General features: G+C 35.8%; 1 protein-coding gene across 2 annotated transcripts; it reads left to right on the top strand.

Moving 5' to 3' along the window:
- The first annotated feature begins 1,930 nt into the window (after nt 1-1,930).
- On the top strand, nt 1,931-23,668 carry LOC134854471 (muscle LIM protein 1-like). 2 transcript variants are annotated; one of them, XM_063870729.1, is made up of 3 exons: nt 1,931-2,186; nt 17,873-18,011; nt 23,420-23,668. In XM_063870729.1, the coding sequence occupies exons 2-3, from the start codon at nt 17,897-17,899 to the stop codon at nt 23,557-23,559; spliced, it is 255 nt and encodes an 84-aa protein (XP_063726799.1). In that variant the 5' UTR covers nt 1,931-2,186; nt 17,873-17,896; the 3' UTR covers nt 23,560-23,668. The 2 variants fall into 2 exon arrangements, with proteins under 2 accessions (XP_063726799.1, XP_063726800.1); XM_063870730.1 differs by lacking the exon at nt 1,931-2,186 and adding an exon at nt 15,897-16,028.
- Nucleotides 23,669-23,820: the final 152 nt, after the last annotated feature.

Here is a 23,820-nt window from a genome sequence, read left to right as displayed (position 1 = left end):
GTGGCAAATTCTTAACAATGAACATTATCGAAAACCATGCATGAATATAATAGTCGAATAAATTTACACTACTAATTAGCTGGCCTCAATTCAATTTGGAACAATTTTGTTGTGCGGGATAATTCACCACGCATAATTAACTCGCGTTTTTGTTTTCAGCATCATGAATAAATACTTCAAAGCGCGGATAAATTAGTCCACATCATGGTTAAGTTTGATAAAAATTTGGTCGAAATGCGTTCTTTTTAGTGTTGTGGGAGTGCGCGGAAAGTCAACTTGGCCGACCTGAAAAAAATCGACTAAGTTTTGGAATTTTTTTGAAAGTCCCCACACGTCCTCCCCGTACGCCCCTCCCCCGTTTAGTCGGTGTGGTAAACGCATGTGGAGGGATGGTTTGGGTTTAAACGCTGGTTTGAACGCGCGAATAAAACTCAATTAAAATAATATCAAAAATACGTGATTTTATATAAATTTTCAAAAACGCGATTAAAAAAGTTGAAACTTAGCGAGAGAAAAAAATAACTAACTTACTTTAACATTGCCGCATCCAGTTTCCAGCATTGAAAATTGATTATAATATGATTTTATTACCAGTCTTGCAAAATTTTAGAAAAAATTGATTTTAATCAATTAAAAATCGATTGTAATATCTCTTCTTGAAAACAAATATAATCAATTATAGTACATTATAATCGATAATAATCGGTTATTTTTATCCGAATTTCTATTTCTATTGTTTCGCAGAAAAAATCTTTTATAATCTATTATAATTGCTTGTAAATCCTTTTGTTTGCCCATTTTGTCTTCGACCTTCCACCTGAATTGCTTATATTTTATGCTTTTCGTAGACGTTGGTTTATCTGAAAAATGAATAAATTGTTTTAACAGTTTTCAAATCAATTCAAATTTATAACGTTTTTTTATTTCTTCTTGATTATAATTGTTTCATTATGCACGTTTAAAAAATTTTTGAACACCAAAATATCAGCATCCTGCTTTAGTTTCATGATTTATATAGAAGAGTGATTCTTTCAACTACCACGGGATTCTTTCAACTAATATGAAGGGATCTCTATAAAACTTTTGTTTGGTGGTAAAACTTTATGTTCAGGTGAACCAAAAAGGGACATGACATCTCACTTTTAGAGGTTTTGACAGAAAAAAGGATTATAATCTATTATAGTAGATTTTAAGAGATTATAAGAATTATAAGAGATTATACGAGATTTAAAGAGATTTTCGGAAAAATTTTCTCTTTATACTGAGAGCGGGTTATTATGAAAAAATGAAAACATTACACCGAAAGATTTTAACAAATGGATTATAATGCTTTAAAATCGGTTAAATTGATTATTTTTCTTTAGATAAAATTTTTTGAAAATAAGTTGAAAATTATCGATTATAATCGATTATATTTGGATTTTATTGCTTGAAAATAGTATCATTATAATCCATTTTTCATTGATTATTATCGGGTATTTTTGTTATTTTATAGAGACTGACAGTAAAAATCCAATATAATCGTTTATCATTTCTGAAATTTCAGTGCGAGAGGCCCGTCTTCCGTTTTTTTGGGTTATGAAATTACTTCAGCGAATTTTTGTTAGCGAGTTTCAGATCACTGCGTTTGAATTTCCAAGTTTGGGCTCTTTTTGTTCAGATGATTTAAATCATCATTGTATTATAGAGATCATTCAACTCTCCCTATAATCAGCACATTCAGTGATTGTCTCCTCTTAATTGACGCACTTTTCGCACTAAATTGTCAAGAATCACTCGGCAAAACTACAACCATAATTCGACTGAAAAACAAAAAAAAACGCTCCGAGTAACATTTCCGTTCTCTACAAGTAAGTAGAGTATAGCGTATACATTTGCCTTTTAGCAAAAATTCTTTACGTACTCTAGAATTTCGTTCATTGTACACACCATAGGCAAAACCGTTGCAACTTCCTTTCTTGTCTTTTTTGTTATTTTTGCCTTTTCCTTAGACACAAGAAACAAGAATGTGAATGAATAAAAACCTTTTTGTTCCGCGCATATATAACCCACTCGCTCATTGAATGCGTTTACCACGTTTTTACTTAAACTTACCTCTTTTAAACCGTTAGTCATCTAAATCGTTTTCCATTTCAAAATTTACTTCTTTCTTAAATTGCTTAAGACTCTTTTGGAAGTTTGACGTTGTGAGTATTAACTGAACTTTATGTTGTTAATTTCAACTGCGTTTTGTAATATCCCATTTTGATATTTTTTCTCGAAAACTACATAATCGCAACCAGGGGCGGATCTAGGATTTTCTCGAGGGGGCGGATTTTCAAAAAATGTTCGAAAATTTTTGACGACCTTTTTTTTAGGTCAACCAAATTGATTTTCCGAGCTCTCCTAAAGCACTATAGGCAGGGGGTCGAATCCCCGAGGGAGAAGCGTCCGTCCCCCCTCCCCCCCCCCCCCCCTAAATCCGCACTTGATCACAACGATAATTTAAATTGAAAGAGGTGAAAAATTTCTCAGCCTTCTGAAGACTTTTAGTTAAGCAAAGGGAAAATATTAGGAAGGAAGTTTTTAATTTTTCTTTTAATTTCTTGTAGCCCAATCTCTTTTGCTGGGTTATTTACCAACTTTTTTGATCTAAAGTTTTTATCAGAGCAATTTCTTCGTTAAACTCTTCCAACTTTCCAAAAAAATATGTGGTACCTAAGCTCTTGGTGTTTTTTTTTTCGTCAGAGAATTTATGACTCTTCACAACAGCTTGTTGATGGATGTTTTCAAAGCATACATTGATGCCATAAGGTCAAAGTTAAAGAGATGTTTCAATTTCCAAGTTTTAATGTTCCGATTTTCGAAGAAAACGGAATATTTATGCATGGGGTGGTTTTTTATTTAGTCGATTTTCGGCGATCGAAATAATAGTTTTTAACAAATAATTTTTTACCCCATTAAAGATATCGACTCCTTGAAATCAAATAGAAAAAGATATTTTATCTGCAATCGTTTTTTGCAAAACTCTGGGAGTTTGAAAATTGCCAATTTGGCCATGCTCTGGACTAAATTATGCGCGCTTTGAAGAGTTCATTCATAATGCTGAAAGCGTAACGCGAACGATTTATGCGTGACGAAATATCTGTACAACAAAATCGTTCCAAGTTGAAATCAGGCTAGCTAAGCTAATCGGTTGTATTAGTATTCCTAACTTGAATTTTCACACTTGATCTTTAATATTGTCCAAAATTGATTGTTTTTCGATGTTTTTTTTCCAAAAACTAATCGATATGGATTAAGGTGCAATTTTATTTGAAGTTAATGGGAGTTTGAAAATAAGGGCTTTGATAAATTTTTGGATAATAACCAATACGCTTTATAGTTCTATTCAACTGCAGGGCGTCGCATATCGTTCCTGCTGAGAATTTTTTCCAAATTGAAATGAAACAAATTAATTGGTCCGAATACCAAAATGCAGAAAAGTACCCCAGTTTTTTTTTATCTGGCAAGTGAAGTTCCAGTGATGCTCAAAGTTAAGGGGCGATCAGAGTTGTGAAACCTTACAAAAAAAACAAAAAATCACGATACAGGAATAAAAAAGCAGTTAAGCATCAGGTCTTTCCATTAGATCTAACCGCTCGCATTTTGACGACATCCTTGATTTCCATCTGTAAGGACGGACCCGTACAATGCTTGATTAACAGGCATACATGTACCTAATTGGGGTTCATTTGTTGAAGTACACTAGAAAGGTCGTCATACATCACAGGAAGTTGGATGTTCGTGTTTAAGTCAACAGCAATGTTCATAACCTCTAGTACTCAATTATGAAATTGGCCGTCAAGTTATCGAGGGCATCTTTTTCTTTGGATATTTTTGACAATTGAGTTGTACTGTTCTATTTTTTTTGTGCCAAAAGTTATGTTTGTCTTCTGTTCCACAACCACAATGCATTCATCCTTGATTATCCAGTGCTTTCTTGAGGAAAGACTGACATACTTCAGACGTTGGCAAAACTTAATTATTTGAAGCCTTTTATTACATTTTTTTCTACAATTTTCTTTTTCTGCGTGACAATGTGCACATCCATATGGTTTGGATCCTATATATGCCTCCTCAGCGTTGCTCGGGACAACAAGGAAAAAAGTTCGGCGTTGAAGCGTCCGATATTGTCGTTTACGGTACGGCACTTCTTCGGTGGTGTTTTTTCATCAGTAACAAGAACCTGTATTTGTATTGAACTGTCCTTTACGCTACGATACTTCTTCGGTGGTGTTTTTCATCAGTAACAAGAACCTGTATTTGTACTGAACTGTGCTTTACGCTACGATACTTCTTCGGTGGTGTTTTTTCATCAGTAACAAGAACCTGTATTTGTACTGAACTGTCCTTTACGCTACGCTAATTCTTCGGCGGTGTTTTTTCATCAGTAACAAGAACCTGTATTTGTACTGAACTGTCCTTTACGCTACGCTACTTCTTCGGTGGTGTTTTTTCATCAGTAACAAGAACCTGTATTTGTACTGAACTGTCCTTTACGCTACGCTACTTCTTCGGTGGTGTTTTTTCATCAGTAACAAGAACCTGTATTTATACTGAACTGTGCTTTACGCTACGATACTTCTTCGGTGGTGTTTTTCATCAGTAACAAGAACCTGTATTTGTACTGAACTGTCCTTTACGCTACGATAATTCTTCGGTGGTGTTTTTTCATCAGTAACAAGAACCTGTATTTGTACTGAACTGTCCTTTACGCTACGATACTTCTTCGGTGGTGTTTTTTCATCAGTAACAAGAACCTGTATTTGTACTGAACTGTCCTTTACGCTACGCTACTTCTTCGGTGGTGTTTTTTCATCAGTAACAAGAACCTGTATTTATACTGAACTGTGCTTTACGCTACGATACTTCTTCGGTGGTGTTTTTCATCAGTAACAAGAACCTGTATTTGTACTGAACTGTCCTTTACGCTACGATAATTCTTCGGTGGTGTTTTTCATCAGTAACAAGAACCTGTATTTGTACTGAACTGTCCTTTACGCTACGATACTTCTTCGGTGGTGTTTTTTCATCAGTAACAAGAACCTGTATTTGTACTGAACTGTCCTTTACGCTACGCTAATTCTTCGGCGGTGTTTTTTCATCAGTAACAAGAACCTGTATTTGTACTGAACTGTCCTTTACGCTACGCTACTTCTTCGGTGGTGTTTTTTCATCAGTAACAAGAACCTGTATTTGTACTGAACTGTCCTTTACGCTACGCTACTTCTTCGGTGGTGTTTTTTCATCAGTAACAAGAACCTGTATTTATACTGAACTGTGCTTTACGCTACGATACTTCTTCGGTGGTGTTTTTCATCAGTAACAAGAACCTGTATTTGTACTGAACTGTCCTTTACGCTACGATAATTCTTCGGTGGTGTTTTTTCATCAGTAACAAGAACCTGTATTTGTACTGAACTATCCTTTATGCTACGCTACTTCTTCGGTGGTGTTTTTTCATCAGTAACAAGAACCTGTATTTGTACTGAACTGTCTTTTACGCTACGCTACTTCTTCGGTGGTGTTTTTTCATCAGTAACAAGAACCTGTATTTGTACTGAACTGTGCTTTACGCTACGATACTTCTTCGGTGGTGTTTTTCATCAGTAACAAGAAACTGTATTTGTACTGAACTGTCCTTTACGCTACGATACTTCTTCGGTGGTGTTTTTTCATCAGTAACAAGAACCTGTATTTGTACTGAACTGTCCTTTACGCTACGCTACTTCTTCGGTGGTGTTTTTTTATCAGGAACAAGAACCTGTATTTGTACTGAACTGTCCTTTACGCTAGGCTACTTCTTCGGTGGTGTTTTTTCATCAGTAACAAGAGCCTGTATTTGTACTGAACTGTCCTTTACGCTACGCTACTTCTTCGGTGGTGTTTTTTCATCAGTAACAAGAACCTGTATTTGTACTGAACTGTCCTTTACGCTACGCTACTTCTTCGATGGTGTTTTTTCATCAGTAACAAGAACCTGTATTTGTACTGAACTGTCCTTTACGCTACGATACTTCTTCGGTGGTGTTTTTTCATCAGTAACAAGAACCTGTATTTGTACTGAACTGTCCTTTACGCTACGCTACTTCTTCGGTGGTGTTTTTTCATCAGTAACAAGAACCTGTATTTATACTGAACTGTGCTTTACGCTACGATACTTCTTCGGTGGTGTTTTTTCATCAGTAACAAGAACCTGTATTTGTACTGAACTGTGCTTTACGCTACGATACTTCTTCGGTAGTGTTTTTTCATCAGTAACAAGAACCTGTATTTGTACTGAACTGTCCTTTACGCTACGATACTTCTTCGGTGGTGTTTTTCATCAGTAACAAGAACCTGTATTTGTACTGAACTGTCCTTTACGCTACGATACTTCTTCGGTGGTGTTTTTTCATCAGTAACAAGAACCTGTATTTGTACTGAACTGTTCTTTACGCTACGTTACTTCTTCGGTGGTGTTTTTCATCAGTAACAAGAACCTGTGTTTGTACTGAACTGTCCTTTACGATACGATACTTCTTCGGTGGTGTTTTTTCATCAGTAACAAGAACCTGTATTTGTACTGAACTGTCCTTTACGCTACGCTACTTCTTCGGTGGTGTTTTTTCATCAGTAACAAGAACCTGTATTTGTACTGAACTGTCCTTTACGCTACGCTACTTCTTCGGTGGTGTTTTTTCATCAGTAACAAGAACCTGTATTTGTACTGAACTGTGCTTTACGCTAGGATACTTCTTCGGTGGTGTTTTTCATCAGTAACAAGAACCTGTATTCGTACTGAACTGTCCTTTACGCTACGCTACTTCTTCGGTGGTGTTTTTTCATCAGTAACAAGAACCTGTATTTGTACTGAACTGTCCTTTACGCTACGCTACTTCTTCGGTGGTGTTTTTTCATCAGTAACAAGAACCTGTATTTGTACTGAACTGTCCTTTACGCTACGATACTTCTTCGGTGGTGTTTTTTCATCAGTAACAAGAACCTGTATTTGTACTGAACTGTCCTTTACGCTACGCTCCTTCTTCGGTGGTGTTTTTTCATCAGTAAAAAGAACCTGTATTTGTACTGAACTGTCCTTTACGCTACGATACTTCTTCGGTGGTGTTTTTCATCAGTAACAAGAACCTGTATTTGTACTGAACTGTCCTTTACGCTACGATACTTCTTCGGTGGTGTTTTTTCATCAGTAACAAGAACCTGTATTTGTACTGAACTGTCCTTTACGCTACGATACTTCTTCGGTGGTGTTTTTCATCAGTAACAAGAACCTGTATTTGTACTGAACTGTCCTTTACGCTACGATACTTCTTCGGTGGTGTTTTTTCATCAGTAACAAGAACCTGTATTTGTACTGAACTGTCCTTTACGCTACGCTACTTCTTCGGTGGTGTTTTTTCATCAGTAACAAGAACCTGTATTTGTACTGAACTGTCCGTTACGCTACGCTACTTCTTCGGTGGTGTTTTTTCATCAGTAACAAGAACCTGTATTTGTACTGAACTGTCCTTTACGCTACGATACTTCTTCGGTGGTGTTTTTTCATCAGTAACAAGAACCTGTATTTGTACTGAACTGTCCTTTACGCTACGATACTTCTTCGGTGGTGTTTTTTCATCAGTAACAAGAACCTGTATTTGTACTGAACTGTCCTTTACGCTACGATACTTCTTCGGTGGTGTTTTTTCATCAGTAACAAGAACCTGTATTTGTACTGAACTGTCCTTTACGCTACGATACTTCTTCGGTGGTGTTTTTTCATCATTAACAAGAACCTGTATTTGTACTGAACTGTCCTTTACGCTACGATACTTCTTCGGTGGTGTTTTTCATCAGTAACAAGAACCTGTATTTGTACTGAACTGTCCTTTACGCTACGATACTTCATCGGTGGTGTTTTTTCATCAGTAACAAGAATCTGTATTTGTACTGAACTGTCCTTTACGCTACGATACTTCTTCGGTGGTGTTTTTTCATCAGTAACAAGAACCTGTATTTGTACTGAACTGTCCTTTACGCTACGCTACTTCTTCGGTGGTGTTTTTTCATCAGTAACAAGAACCTGTATTTGTACTGAACTGTCCGTTACGCTACGCTACTTCTTCGGTGGTGTTTTTTCATCAGTAACAAGAACCTGTATTTGTACTGAACTGTCCTTTACGCTACGATACTTCTTCGGTGATGTTTTTTCATCAGTAACAAGAACCTGTATTTGTACTGAACTGTCCTTTACGCTACGATACTTCTTCGGTGGTGTTTTTTCATCAGTAACAAGAACCTGTATTTGTACTGAACTGTCCTTTACGCTACGATATTTCTTCGGTGGTGTTTTTTCATCAGTAACAAGAACCTGTATTTGTACTGAACTGTCCTTTACGCTACGATACTTCTTCGGTGGTGTTTTTTCATCAGTAACAAGAACCTGTATTTGTACTGAACTGTCCTTTACGCTACGATACTTCTTCGGTGGTGTTTTTCATCAGTAACAAGAACCTGTATTTGTACTGAACTGTCCTTTACGCTACGATACTTCATCGGTGGTGTTTTTTCATCAGTAACAAGAATCTGTATTTGTACTGAACTGTCCTTTACGCTACGATACTTCTTCGGTGGTGTTTTTTCATCAGTAACAAGAACCTGTATTTGTACTGAACTGTCCTTTACGCTACGCTACTTCTTCGGTGGTGTTTTTTCATAAGTAACAAGAACCTGTATTTGTACTGAACTGTGCTTTACGCTACGATACTTCTTCGGTGGTGTTTTTCATCAGTAACAAGAACCTGTATTTGTACTGAACTGTCCTTTACGCTACGATATTTCTTCGGTGGTGTTTTTTCATCAGTAACAAGAACCTGTATTTGTACTGAACTGTCCTTTACGCTACGCTACTTCTTCGGTGGTGTTTTTTCATCAGTAACAAGAACCTGTACTTGTACTGAACTGTCCTTTACGCTACGATACTTCTTCGGTGGTGTTTTTCATCAGTAACAAGAACCTGTATTTGTACTGAACTGTCCTTTACGCTACGATACTTCTTAGGTGGTGTTTTTCATCAGTAACAAGAACCTATATTTGTACTGAACTGTCCTTTACGCTACGATACTCCTTCGGTGTTGTTTTTCATCAGTAACAAGAACCTGTATTTGTACTGAACTGTCCTTTACGCTACGATACTTCTTCGGTGGTGTTTTTCAACAGTAACAAGAACCTGTATTTGTACTGAACTGTCTTTTACGCTACGATACTTCTTCGGTGGTGTTTTTTCATCAGTAACAAGAACCTGTATTTGTACTGAACTGTCCTTTACGCTACGCTACTTCTTCGGTGGTGTTTTTTTATCAGTAACAAGAACCTGTATTTGTACTGAACTGTCCTTTACGCTACGATACTTCTTCGGTGGTGTTTTTCATCAGTAACAAGAACCTGTATTTGTACTGAACTGTCCTTTACGCTACGATACTTCTTAGGTGGTGTTTTTCATCAGTAACAAGAACCTATATTTGTACTGAACTGTCCTTTACGCTACGATACTCCTTCGGTGTTGTTTTTCATCAGTAACAAGAACCTGTATTTGTACTGAACTGTCCTTTACGCTACGATACTTCTTCGGTGGTGTTTTTCAACAGTAACAAGAACCTGTATTTGTACTGAACTGTCTTTTACGCTACGATACTTCTTCGGTGGTGTTTTTTCATCGGTAACAAGAACCTGTATTTGTACTGAACTGTCCTTTACGCTACGCTACTTCTTCGGTGGTGTTTTTTTATCAGTAACAAGAACCTGTATTTGTACTGAACTGTCCTTTACGCTACGCTACTTCTTCGGTGGTGTTTTTTCATCAGTAACAAGAACCTGTATTTATACTGAACTGTGCTTTACGCTACGATACTTCTTCGGTGGTGTTTTTTCATCAGTAACAAGAACCTGTATTTGTACTGAACTGTGCTTTACGCTACGATACTTCTTCGATGGTGTTTTTCATCAGTAACAAGAACCTGTATTTGTACTGAACTGTCCTTTAAGCTACGATATTTCTTCGGTGGTGTTTTTTTATCAGTAACAAGAACCTGTATTTGTACTGAACTGTCCTTTACTCTACGATACTTCTTCGGTGGTGTTTTTCAACAGTAACAAGAACCTGTATTTGTACTGAACTGTCCTTTACGCTACGATACTTCTTCGGTGGTGTTTTTTCATCAGTAAGAAGAACCTGTATTTGTACTGAACTGTGCTTTACGCTAAGATACTTCTTCGGTGGTGTTTTTTCATCAGTAACAAGAACCTGTATTTGTACTGAACTGTCCTTTACGCTACGATACTTCTTCGGTGGTGTTTTTTCATCAGTAACAAGAACCTGTGTTTGTACTGAACTGTCCTTTACGCTACGATACTTCTTCGGTGGTGTTTTTTCATCAGTAACAAGAACCTGTATTTGTACTGAACTGTCCTTTACGCTACGCTACTTCTTCGGTGGTGTTTTTTCATCAGTAACAAGAACCTGTATTTGTACTGAACTGTGCTTTACGCTAAGATACTTCTCCGGTGGTGTTTTTTCATCAGTAACAAGAACCTGTATTTGTACTGAACTGTCCTTTACGCTACGATACTTCTTCGGTGGTGTTTTTTCATCAGTAACAAGAACCTGTGTTTGTACTGAACTGTCCTTTACGCTACGATACTTCTTCGGTGGTGTTTTTTCATCAGTAACAAGAACCTGTATTTGTACTGAACTGTCCTTTACGCTACGATACTTCTTCGGTGGTGTTTTTTCATCAGTAACAAGAACCTGTATTTGTACTGAACTGTCCTTTACGCTACGATATTTCTTCGGTGGTGTTTTTTCATCAGTAACAACAACCTGTATTTGTACTGAACTGTCCTTTACTCTACGATACTTCTTCGGTGGTGTTTTTCAACAGTAACACGAACCTGTATTTGTACTGAACTGTCCTTTACGCTACGATACTTCTTCGGTGGTGTTTTTTCATCAGTAAGAAGAACCTGTATTTCTACTGAACTGTCCTTTACGCTAAGCTACTTCTTCGGTGGTGTTTTTTCATCAGTAACAAGAACCTGTATTTGTACTGAACTGTGCTTTACGCTACGATACTTCTTCGGTGGTGTTTTTTCATCAGTAACAAGAACCTGTATTTGTACTGAACTGTCCTTTACGCTACGATACTTCTGCGGTGGTGTTTTTTCATCAGTAACAAGAACCTGTGTTTGTACTGAACTGTCCTTTACGCTACGATACTCTTCGGTGGTGTTTTTCATCAGTAACAAGAACCTGTATTTGTACTGAACTGTCCTTTACGCTACGATACTTCTTCGGTGGTGTTTTTTCATCAGTAACAAGAACCTGTATTTGTACTGAACTGTGCTTTACGCTACGATACTTCTTCGGTGGTGTTTTTTCATCAGTAACAAGAACCTGTATTTGTACTGAACTGTCCTTTACGCTAAGCTACTTCTTCAGTGGTGTTTTTTCATCAGTAACAAGAACCTGTATTTGTACTGAACTGTCCTTTACGCTACGATACTTCTTCGGTGGTGTTTTTCATCAGTAACAAGAACCTGTATTTGTACTGAACTGTCCTTTACGCTACGATACTTCTTCGGTGGTGTTTTTCATCAGTAACAAGAACCTGTATTTGTACTGAACTGTCCTTTACGCTACGATACTTCTTCGGTGGTGTTTTTTCATCAGTAACAAGAACCTGTATTTGTACTGAACTGTCCTTTACGCTACGCTACTTCTTCGGTGGTGTTTTTTCATCAGTAACAAGAACCTGTATTTGTACTGAACTGTCCTTTACGCTACGATACTTCTTCGGTGGTGTTTTTTCATCAGTAACAAGAACCTGTATTTGTACTGAACTGTCCTTTACGCTACGATACTCCTTCGGTGGTGTTTTTCATCAGTAACAAGAACTTGTTTTTGTACTGAACTGTCCTTTACGCTACGATACTTCTTCGGTGGTGTTTTTTCATCAGGAACAAGAACCTGTATTTGTACTGAACTGTCCTTTACGCTACGCTACTTCTTCGGTGGTGTTTTTTCATCAGTAACAAGAACCTGTATTTGTACTGAACTGTCCTTTACGCTACGATACTTCTTCGGTGGTGTTTTTTCATCAGTAACAAGAACCTGTATTTGTACTGAACTGTCCTTTACGCTACGATACTTCTTCGGTGGTGTTTTTTCATCAGTAACAAGAACCTGTGTTTGTACTGAACTGTGCTTTACGCTACGATACTTCTTCGGTGGTGTTTTTTCATCAGTAACAAGAACCTGTATTTGTACTGAACTGTCCTTTACGCTACGATACTTCTTCGGTGGTGTTTTTTCATCAGTAACAAGAACCTGGATTTGTACTGAACTGTCCTTTACGCTACGGAACTTCTTCGGTGGTGTTTTTTCATCAGTAACAAGAACATGTATTTGTACTGAACTGTCCTTTACGCTACGATACTTCTTCGGTGGTGTTTTTTCATCAATAACAAGAACCTGTATTTGTACTGAACTGTGCTTTATGCTACGATACTTCTTCGGTGGTGGTTTTTCATCAGTAACAAGAACCTGTATTTGTACTGAACTGTCCTTTACGCTACGATACTTCTTCGGTGGTGTTTTTTTATCAGTAACAAGAACCTGTATTTGTACTGAACTGTGCCTTACGCTACGATACTTCTTCGGTGGTGTTTTTCATCAGTAACAAGAACCTGTATTTGTACTGAACTGTCCTTTACGCTACGGTACTTCTTCGGTGGTGTTTTTTATCAGTAACAAGAACCTGTATTTGTACTGAACTGTCCTTTACGGTACGATACATCTTCGGTGGTGTTTTTTCATCAGTAACAAGAACCTGTATTTGTACTGAACTGTCCTTTACGGTACGATACATCTTCGGTGGTGTTTTTTCATCAGTAACAAGAACCTGTATTTGTACTGAACTGTGCTTTACGCTACGATACTTCTTCGGTGGTGTTTTTTCATCAGTAACAAGAACCTGTATTTGTACTGAACTGTCCTTTACGCTACGGTACTTCTTCGGTGGTGTTTTTTCATCAGTAACAAGAACCTGTATTTGCACTGAACTGTCCTTTACGCTACGATACTCCTTCGGTGGTGTTTTTTCATCAGTAACAAGAACCTGGATTTGTACTGAACTGTCCTTTACGCTACGATACTTCTTCGGTGGTGTTTTTTCATCAGTAAGAAGAACCTGTATTTCTACTGAACTGTCTACGGTACCGTACATTTCGGTGTTTTTTCATCAGTAGCAAGAACCTGTATTTGTACTGAACTGTCCCTTTTTTCAACAAAAGTGGCACAGTTCGGCGTAATTGTGAATCTTGGATGGTGTTTGCATTTCTTTCCGAGAATTGACGTTTTCAACCTCCGTTTTCACAAAATTCAGATAATTTCCGTCCAATACTATTCTCCTATTTTAAGCAGACATAACTCTACAGGAAATACTGCAAATACGGAACTAAAAACAGTTTGACGACGTGTGCAAATTACTTCTTTTTAGTTTGTGTGTTGCACAAACGTGGATTTAAAGCGCGTATCATGTGTGTAAATCCAGAAAATTTTATCTGAATTTTTAAATTATTTTAAACTTTTTATTCAGCCGCTTTAAGTTTGAGCCATGAGTGATTTTGTAAAACATGTTCATTTTTGAAAATAATTATGAACAACACTGCTCTTATCAGAGCGAAGCCCTGAATGTTCCGACTGCAATTTAAAGTCTATGGATTTGATTGTTCGCTTTAATAAATTGGATGAAATTTCCAAAAAATAAATCGAATAAAATTGTTTCTTGAAAATCATCCCCTACACGCTATGTTAAGTACAAAGTAAAATCCCCTACACGCTATGTTAAGTACAATTTGCTGAAATATTTCGCATATAGCAAAGTCTTAAATAGACCAAATAGCTTGCCTCAATTTCATTTGGAACGCGTTATTAACACAAAACATTTGCGTTAACTGCAGCAAATTGGTCAAATTGGCTATCTTTAAACCCCCATAACTGAAAAAAAATTATCACAGGTGAAAATTTTTTTGAATTTGAGCTCAGGGCAACAATACGTTTTCAATGATATAAAAAAAATTTGTCAAACATTGCTAGCTACAAAGTCAGGATTTGTTGGGCTGATTAAGAGGCTTCTTGTGATCTAAATTTTGCATCAACTTATTAAAGAGTTTCAGAAAATCCAAAAAGACGCGTTTTTTGGTGTAACGTTTTTGCAAAAAGTTTCGGGAAAAAAATTATTTCTGGGGATTTTTTGTTCTCTTCACTTTTGCCTCATCCTAACTGTTTGAGAAAAAGGCGTTTAAAGGTTCAAATTTTGTTGTGTCCAGTCAATTTAAATCAGCACTTTGTATATCACTTTGTTTTTAATCTGGTAAGAAAAGTAGGATTTATAAGAAAATTTTTTTCTTCAAAAACTACTTCAAATTTTCAAAAAGGCATTCAGGGCATCTGCCTGAGACAGTCGGTCTGATTACAATCACATCTGGAGCTGAAATTCAACAGTCGATGAGATTTATGAAACCTTAAAAAACAAAGCAAAATTTCAAATTACAGGAACGTAGAGGAAATTTAAGCATCAGTTTTTTCTATAGTAATTTGCCAGTTTTTTCTATAGTATCGATTATTATGAATTATCTTGACAAAAATAATCAGTATCCGTGCCAAAATTATTGAATTATAATCAATTATATCGGCTTACAGTGGATTTTTTTTTTCGAGAGTACTCAATTCTAGAAAGCAGAGAAAAATTAGGGTTTTGGCAAATCAATCTTGTTGCGAGCTTTGCTTTTGATGAGAATTATGATTTTTCATCATAAAATGTTCTGAAGCCCTGAATGTTCCGACTGCCTCTTAAGGTCTATGGCGCAGTAATGAAATGAAATTTTTTAAAATTTGATATTTTTTTATGAAAATCATCACCCCACATTCCATTTAAAGTATAAAATGATGGATTTTGCTCCAAGTAGCACAGCTATAAGAACGTATTACATCGCGTGCTAATGGTCTCCAATTAATCACAAAAATTGATCACAGGTGGGATATCTTTTTTAAAATTGAGCTCAAGATAACAAAACCCCTCGAATGAGATTTTAAAAATTTCCATAATTTGCTATTTAAAAAGTCAACATTTGTCTGGAGAGAAAGAACAACCACGAGCACAAATATTCAATCATTTTCTAAAAATAGTCTGAACAATACTTGAGAATTTTGTTTCTGCAAAGCTGAAAGTTTTGAGACAGCGTGGTCCTCTTGTTCCGACTTTTGAAGAAGGGAAATAATTCAATATTAAGCAAACATTCTTCTCATAAATAGCTCAGTGAAGTATCCGCTACCCTATTATTTAATTCAATTTTACGTTAAGTGGCGCTTTTTGCAACAATCGAGTTCGGTTGGACGAGATTTCCTATTCAAAACCATTGTATGTTATGGGTTAGGAAAACTGCCTCTTTAAATGATTCGCGAGTTATCAACACGTGGGAAACTAATCTGGCTCAGTAATTAATTTGAAGCAAGCTTATTAAAAAGTTTATTGCAATACTTAAAATATAGTAAAAAAAGAATGTTTTTAAAAAAGATTAAAACGTTTTCTTTTTTCTCAAAAACAACACAAGGTTTTTGAAAACCTTATTAAAAGCCGATGCGCGCAGTCTTAGAAATATGTGGTACAAAATGGTTGATAATCAAACCACGTCTAGAAAACTATTCTTTTCTCTTTGAGCGGAATTTAACTTATGAAAGCGGATTTGGATTGATTTTTAGATTCATCCTTCACTTGCACAATTGTACAATTGTACTTTAACTTCCCTGAAGTTTCCATTATGACGAACTTTTTTCATTATTTTTGGACTTAGTTTTTAAGCGGACATGTTCCATGCTGCTTGCTGCGTTTGTGTGCATTGTCAATTTAATTTTGCTGGTATATTCAATGTTACAACTAACTTAAAATTCAAAACTGCTGCTTAGTAAGGTCAGTAAAACTTCTTTTTCAGACACTCTAAATTGTGAGCCTTATCACTTTTTGTCTAAAAATTAAGTAAAAAATTTTTTGCTTGAGATTTTATTTGAAACGCAATCAATAAAAAAAGTGTTGCTAGTTATAAATCAATTTTCAAAGATAATGATTTCACCATTTTTGGATGTTGAACTTTAAGATTAATGATCATGTAGCTAATGCGCGTGATTGGTCAAATTTGGTCGAAACATATCTGCTTTGGCGGGGGGGGGATGTAGCGACTTGCATCTGTGTGCAATCTAGCATGTGCAATTGGAATGCATCAGTTTAAGTTTCAGATGCAAATGTGACAAGAAAAACTCAGTTCTACTGCGCTAGTAGCCGCATTCTAAGCGGCACGCAGGCAACTAGGCCGGTTTCCAATTTGAGTCTCTGATGTGGGCTAGTCAAAAATTAAAACGAAACTTCAATCACTGTCGAAAATTTAACGCGCATTGGAGTTCAATGAAGGATAATAATCGATTATATTGTCATTTTATAGAGAGCATCTATTAATTTACAAAAGTAACCGATTACAATCCGTCAAAAAGAAATTATAATTCTCGTATTTTTAATCAAGATAATCCATTATTATCGATTACAATCGATTACAATCCATTAAAAACGGATAATAATCATAAAATTTTTTAAATCAATGTAATCCATCAAGAAATATTATAATCGGTTAAAATGTTTTTTTTTTTGAGAAGTATATATTAATTTTCCGATTTTTTTTCAAAGTCATCTCATTTCCTGTTGCTAGAAATTACATATCTTAAATTTTTTATTTTCATTTAAGATTTTAATTATTTAAGTTTTTTTTCTATAACGAACGTAAGCTCCATCACCTCTTTTAATACCAAATTTTAATAACCACCTTCCCCAGTTTACCCTACACACACGCGGTGTGAGAGGGATGGGGTGAAGGCAAAGTGAGTCGGGTTCGATTTGAGTAGATTTAGATTGAAAGAAGCCCGTGAATAACGCAGAAATGTTTCAAGTTTTGCCAATGATTTTGCAAAAAAAATGTAAAAATCATGATCTGTTATAATCAATTATAATGGATTTTAAATGAATTATAATCCATTATAATAAATTTCAATGGATTGTGTTTTTTAACAAAAATAATCGATTATAATGACAATGTAATCGAATTTGTGGTCTAAATTTGCAACAATATTGAATTATAATGACAACATTTTAGACAACAATTTTCCATTATAATCAATTATTATCCATGAAGCTCCGGTGGGGAAATGTAGCAAATGTGTTCCTAAATATTTCGTCTACCTTTTTTGTTGCCCGCTTTACTTCGAAAGCTCTAACAAGGTATCAAAATTGTTATGATTTGACAATTGACTTTTCAGATAGTCATTTCTGCTTTGAGAGTCGAAGCTTGAACCAATTAGATTATTTTAAAACCTAAAAAACTGGTTTGCATGTTTTTTGAGCGAGTCGTTAAACTGCAATCAATAACCCATCACTCGGTAAAAGGTTTCTTTAACGCTTTCAGAGGCGGATCTGAGATTTTTTCCGGGGGGGGGGGGGGGGCGGAATTTCAAAAAATTTTCGTGCCTGTTTTTGCCAAACTTTCTGCGCCGCAGGCAAACATTTGAAAAACATGCCAAAAACTGCGTTTTTAGTTACTGTTTGGAAAGCTTATAGGGTCCGTCACCACAAATCGATATCTCGAAGTAGTATAAATGGGCTGACCCTTTGGGACGGCAGAGGGTGGAATCCCTGAAGAGGGAAGCGTCACCCCCTAAATTCGCTACTGAACGTTTACACGCTAACACATCTTCAGCAGTTGTTCTGTTTAGTTCTCGACACTCACTTGAAAAGAGATGCCGTTCAAGCCAGTGCCGTCGCCCTCTTGCGTCCAGTGTGGGAAGAGTGTCTACTTTAACGAGGAAGTCAAGTTCCAGGACAGATCCTGGCACAAAGAATGCCTCAAGTGCAGTAAGTGGAATATTATTGACTGGAGATAAAGGATATTTTTAATGTAGATTTTGCAGTTGCAAACTATAAATGCTACAAAATATCTTTTTTTTTCAAGGCACGTAAATCGTCACAGTGTTGCGACTTCATGAACAGACCATCGAGACTCTCTTTCAGACAATCTTGACCAAAAATTGAGATTTTCAGAGTTTGTCAGCGACTGTGAAAAGCTGTCCAAATTCTAAATTTTTGTTCACGGAATGAACATCGACGCAGCTTTAAGAAAGTGAAAATAGGTCGCGGATATCGACCTGTGTCCTGGTTTTACTGTTGGTCTTCGTTTAACGAGAAAACAATTATATGACTGATAGTAAGGGAAAATAGTGGGCAATTACAAATCAATATGGTTCCCAGATCCAGTTACTCGATTTATGAATCAGCTTTCGAAATCGAGAAGCTGAACTCATTTGAAAGAAAATCCACTGTCAAAAAGCCATTTTTACTTCAGCACAGGCTTTTTTTTGTTCTAGAAAGTCGAAACATTCTTTAAGCACAGACGGAACAAACCCAAATTAGATCAAAAAAGTCAAAACACGTGAAAACAAGTCGAATGTTGTCTGATTTGAGTCGCTTGCGAGGGTTATAATTTTCAGGGAGATTCCTTCAACATTTTGAGTTTAGGAGCGTAGTAAAAATAACTTAACTGCAGAGAAACTTCCACAAATATCAAATTTATGTTTAATGCTTCTTTTGCAAACTTTATAAAAAAAAATCCTTTGCAAAAATAAAAAAAAAATGATGCAAAAATTTTTTTCGGTTCAAACAATTTATACTGCAGTACTGATGCTTAAATTAATTGGATTTAGTACTATAATTATTTTTGCTTCAAGCAGTTTGCATTATAGTGATGCTTTAAAAAGTTTTCTGCTCAGACATCCTCTGAAAAACCTAAACTGCAGTTTGAATTTCTTTTTACTCAAATCATTTCACAGTCAAAACAAGCCCAATATCGGCGAGCAGCGACAAAAAAATACCCAGTTCTTGTTTTAAAAGTCAAAAAAATGATCCAAGACAGTCAAATTATAGATTGATTACAGTCAAAATCTTTGTGAAGCATAGTTGAAAAAAGGGTCAATAATAGCCGAAGTGTAAGTCTAGAGGAACCAAGGAATAGGTCGAACTCCGTCAATATGTAGGTCTAAAACAGGAAAACAATTTATTTCAACTCATCAGAAAAATCCGCCGAAACCAGAGTTACCAGCTAACTGGCAAATAATTGAAATTGAAAATGCGGCCCAAATTACAAATGGCAGATAGACCAAAATATGAACATTTTTTTAATGTTTCGTTTATGGTCGGTGTTTTTCATTTTAAACATATGAAAAATGTTGACTTTATTAGTCGAGCACAAGCGCTTTTTATGGTCTCAAAATTTCAAATATTGGTTTTTGGAGTTTAAACTGTACATTATCACCTATAACCTGCTACATGCTATCTAATCAATTTTTCAAGTTCCGTTTTTTTTTCAAAATGATGTTGATGAATGTGGATTCCAGAATTGAGAGCACAAGGTTGAGAGAAGGCAACATTTTTATAAATCAAGAGAAGGCAAAATCTTAATAAATCGAAGCAAAATTTAGAGGCAGTTGCATACAGTCTAGAGTTAGTAACTCAAAAATGGTAAGATAAAGACGACGAAGTCGAGTTATATAAAGTAGGCGGATACACTGTAGCGTCCAAATATATGCCAACTTTTGTTTTAGTCGAAGAGCGAAGTAATTTTGATTCAAAAATCAGAGTGCTCAATTGATTAAAACCGATAGTAGAGCTGATGATAAGAGCCGAGATGTTTTTTTTTTGTTCTATACACTCCGCCAAGAAAAAATTAAAAGTAATTTCTCGGAAACGGGCTCGGATCAGAAATCGTTTGGGATCAATTAGTTCAGAAACCATTTGTGATCATTCAATTGCAGATAACAGAAAAACTTCAATTTTCAGTGTCTTGTTTTACCAAACATTTACGGATCAATATTCTGTGTTTTTCAAGTTGAACAATTGCAGCTCCAGGGGTGGGAAAAGATTTAATGAGAGATCATCACTTTTTTCAAAACTTGTTATTTAAAAAACACGCTACGAAAAACTTTTCGAATGATTGCAAAGACAATGCATTACGTGCCTAGCTGTGTTATTGTTCCGACTTTCGATACGAAAGTAACGGAATATTTGTGCTCGGGGTGGGTTTTTTTTTCTTCAGACAAATTTCTACGTTTTAAATAGCCATTTTTGACAGAATTTTTCTGTCAATATCATTCGAAAAGTATTGTTATCCTAAGCTCAAATTTGAAAAGATATTTCACCTGTGATCATTTTTCGTAAAGTTACGGGGGTTTAAAGATTGCCCTTTTGGCCAACTTGGGACAATTAACGCGCGATCAATTAACGCGCGATCAATTAACGCATGATAGTTCCAAATTGGTTAAAAGAAGATTATTTGCCATAATTGGTTTGTTACAAGGAGCGAAATCTATCCTTGTGTACTTTATATGGCGTATGGGGGGATGATTTTCATTTAAAAATTTCAAATTTTAGAAAAAAAAATTTTTTTTTTCATTTTGTTTTTATTTCATTGAATTTTTTAATGTTATTACTGCTCCATAAACCTTAAAAGGCAGTCGGAACATTCAGAGCTTCGCCCTGATACGAGCAGTCTTGTATTCATTTAAAATGAATCAAATATTAGACCAGTGTGGAATTCAAGTGTAATGTAGCGCAAACTAAAAAGCTTTGCAACCGCTTGGTGTTTTACAAAAAAAAATACGAAAACCTTTCTTATATACTCTTAAAACAATACAGTGTGACGGTACGAGTTGTTCAAATACAAAGTATTGAAATTTCTTCGAGATCGCTCTCACACCTTTAAAAAATTTTGTTTATTGAGTTTTTTTTTCGATAACTTGTTTCGAAATACCAAATGATCCGAAAATAGGATTTTCAAACATGAAAAATGAAGAAAAAAGTACCAAATAGAAAATCACTCTTTAACGTATCGGGTAACAATTTTTTTTTTATCTTTGTTTAAGAAAAAAAAAACAATTATCTCAAATGGTTACCGGTCACCAAGTACAAAACAAGTGCTATCGGTTGCCCATAAAAATAAGTATTTTTTTCTATGTTTATTGGAATCATGAGCTTAGAAAAAAAACAAATTTTCTTTAATTTTCTTAAAACTACAACTCGATTGAAAGATTTCTTTCTCTCCTATTTTTCTCGCCTTATACACCAGTTTTTTGGCACACCAACACCTCATATACACCCCTCCAACAATTTTAACCCTCCATCCCCAATTTTACGGTCCCACAAAAGAGTTGGGTTGCAAATACATGTGGCTATATGATGGGGGGGGTGGGGGGGGGGGGGGGGTAAATGGGGGGGGGGGGAAAGGGTGAGTAAGAATGGGGAAATTAATATTAGGAGGGTGTGTAGAAAAAACGTTGTTGAAAAACCGGGAGGAGGAGGCGGAAGAGAGGGGGTTGTTGATTGTGTAGTGCTGGTGAGCGTAGTGCTGGTGCCATTGAATTAGGCAATTGTAAGTTTTTAAGCTAATAAAACAAACGGTTATAAGCCTGCTCGCTCACTCGAAGTTAAACAAAAAATCGAACACTTCAAACCGGTTTTTCTCAACACTGGCAACGTTTTTTGAAACGCTTTAACACAGTTTGAATAACAATTGAAAGAGTTTCAATTTGATATATAACTTGACCCATTCCAATCACTAATTTTGGTACTGGATTTTGCAAGAAAAAAAACTACAACACACCCAAATGAAAAGTTCCTTCCAATTTTTCAATAAGTCGGAACAAAAAAATGGCTGGCTAAAAACCTAGTCTAATGAATTGAAACAATAAATCAGTTTGCCCAAAAATAATTTAATTTTCAAGGTTTTTAACTGTATTAACTAGGTCTTGCAGTTCAACAACACTCGGTAAACAGATTTTTAGTCTTACTTGTTTTGAATGAGATTGAAAATTTTTTTCAATTTTTAGTTTTCCAATGAGGTGAGATTGTATCGTCTTATGCTTGTTTTTTCATGCTGTACTGAAAAAAAAACTAAAAAATTTACTTACTAAAACTCAAAAGACATTGAAATAACTTTTATGAAGTGGTTTTAGAAGACATCAAGACCGGCAGTTTGTGTCATGACAGCCGCCTTTTGAGTTAGGTTCGAGGTGTAACTCATAGAGTAATTTCGGATAGGGTACACCGTCTGCTCGTCACGCTATCTTATTTTTGGCCAGATAGATTCGTGCAACTTCTTAGTCTAATACCGATCCTAATCTTACTCTTATATCTACTAGTCTCAGGGTGTTTAACTAGTCTCTGCTAGGCTCAATAGATCTAGAGTATACTGGCTTATTGCGGCAGCTGAAGTTCTCTTGGAGAGACAACTAATTTCTAAGTTAAATTCAAATCTCTCTGGTGCTGAAATTACAAGTAATTTCAGCACTTACAAATAAGTGGGTTGTTAGTTAGATGGATTATGATTGGTTAATATTAAATATTTTACAGTGGTAAAATATCTAATTTATCCAATAATAAAATGTAGTTTAGATCAGGTTCCAGTTTGTAAACCAAGTTGGAATTTTTTTTCAGTAATTTACTCATTATAACCCTCATTATGAACCTAATATGATTCGAACGACAGTAGAAAAAATAAAAAAAATAAAGAAAATTACGTCGATTTACTCATTATAACCCTCATTATAATGAGTAAATAGGAGAGAAAGAAATCTTTCAATCGAGTTGTAGTTTTAAGAAAATTAAAGAAAATTTGTTTTCTTTAATTTTCTTTATTTTCTTTATTTTTTATATTTTTTCTACTGTCGTTCGAATCATATTAGGTTCATAATGAGGGTTATAATGACTAAATTATTCGTCGAATGGTAAAAACGTCGAATGGTTCGAAATTACGTCGATACTAGCACGTGAACAATAATTGTACAACTTCGGAGCAATAAGTCATGAGTTCAAATCTGGCAGTGAAATAAAAACCTGAAGTCCCTGGTTGAGTGCAAGCAACCCATGCGCCTAGCAAACATGAACAAACTGTTAGAAAATATCTGCATGAACTATTAACAAGGAAATGGAAACCTAGGCTGAACTTCCTTCGTTTTTTCTCTCAAAAATTGAGTTAGCGGGGCACTACAGGTCTTGCTGAAATTGCAATATATGCATATTTTAAAATGAGTAGTGAAATTATTGGTCGATGAGAAAATTATATTTATTTATTCATCTTGAGTGCATCAAATAATCAAAGAAAATTTGTCAATTTACTAATTTAGCCCAAGAAAAGGATAGAAAAAAGCCAGAAATAGGCTTGTGGACGCTACATCAATACAAATAAAAAATAACATGTCGGTGTTTGCTTTCAGAGACTTGTTCCAAGAAACTGGAGATAGGAGGCATGAATGACCACGAGGGGGACATCTACTGTCAGCAGTGCCACCGGAAGAATTTCGGAGTGCGGGGCTACGGGTACGGCATCGGCGCCGGCAGCCTCACCAGCGACTGAACATCTTTTTCTAGTGTCTGCAATCAACTCAGCCAACAAACTGAATTATCACTGAAGACTAGCTGAGCATAAGGGTTTCCACAGTGTCATTTGATTTTTTTTTTTTTGACGGGAGCTTCCAAAAAACAATGTTTTTCAATTTTTGCCAAAACGGTTTTTGCATCCGACTGCCGACCCTTTTCAAAAAGGTTTAGAGAAAAATCTATTTTATGCTTAATATCACCCCCTTTCAATTAGCGTTGGTTGGCTTCTAGAAAAAAA

The sequence above is a fragment of the Symsagittifera roscoffensis genome, chromosome 9 (assembly GCF_963678635.1).
Source record: "Symsagittifera roscoffensis chromosome 9, txSymRosc1.1, whole genome shotgun sequence".
In the NCBI taxonomy this organism is placed as follows: domain Eukaryota; kingdom Metazoa; phylum Xenacoelomorpha; order Acoela; family Convolutidae; genus Symsagittifera; species Symsagittifera roscoffensis.
The sequence above is the reverse complement of the archived record's forward strand: the minus strand, read 5'-3'. Positions and strand labels throughout refer to the sequence as shown.

Excerpts from the sequence above, each read along its gene's own strand:
- LOC134854471 (XM_063870729.1), top strand. The coding sequence starts at position 17,897 with ATGCCGTTCAAGCCAGTGCCGTCGCCCTCTTGCGTCCAGTGTGGGAAG. Across the intron at positions 18,012-23,419 it reads CAAAGAATGCCTCAAGTGCA|AGACTTGTTCCAAGAAACTG; the intron begins GTAAGTGGAATA and ends GTTTGCTTTCAG.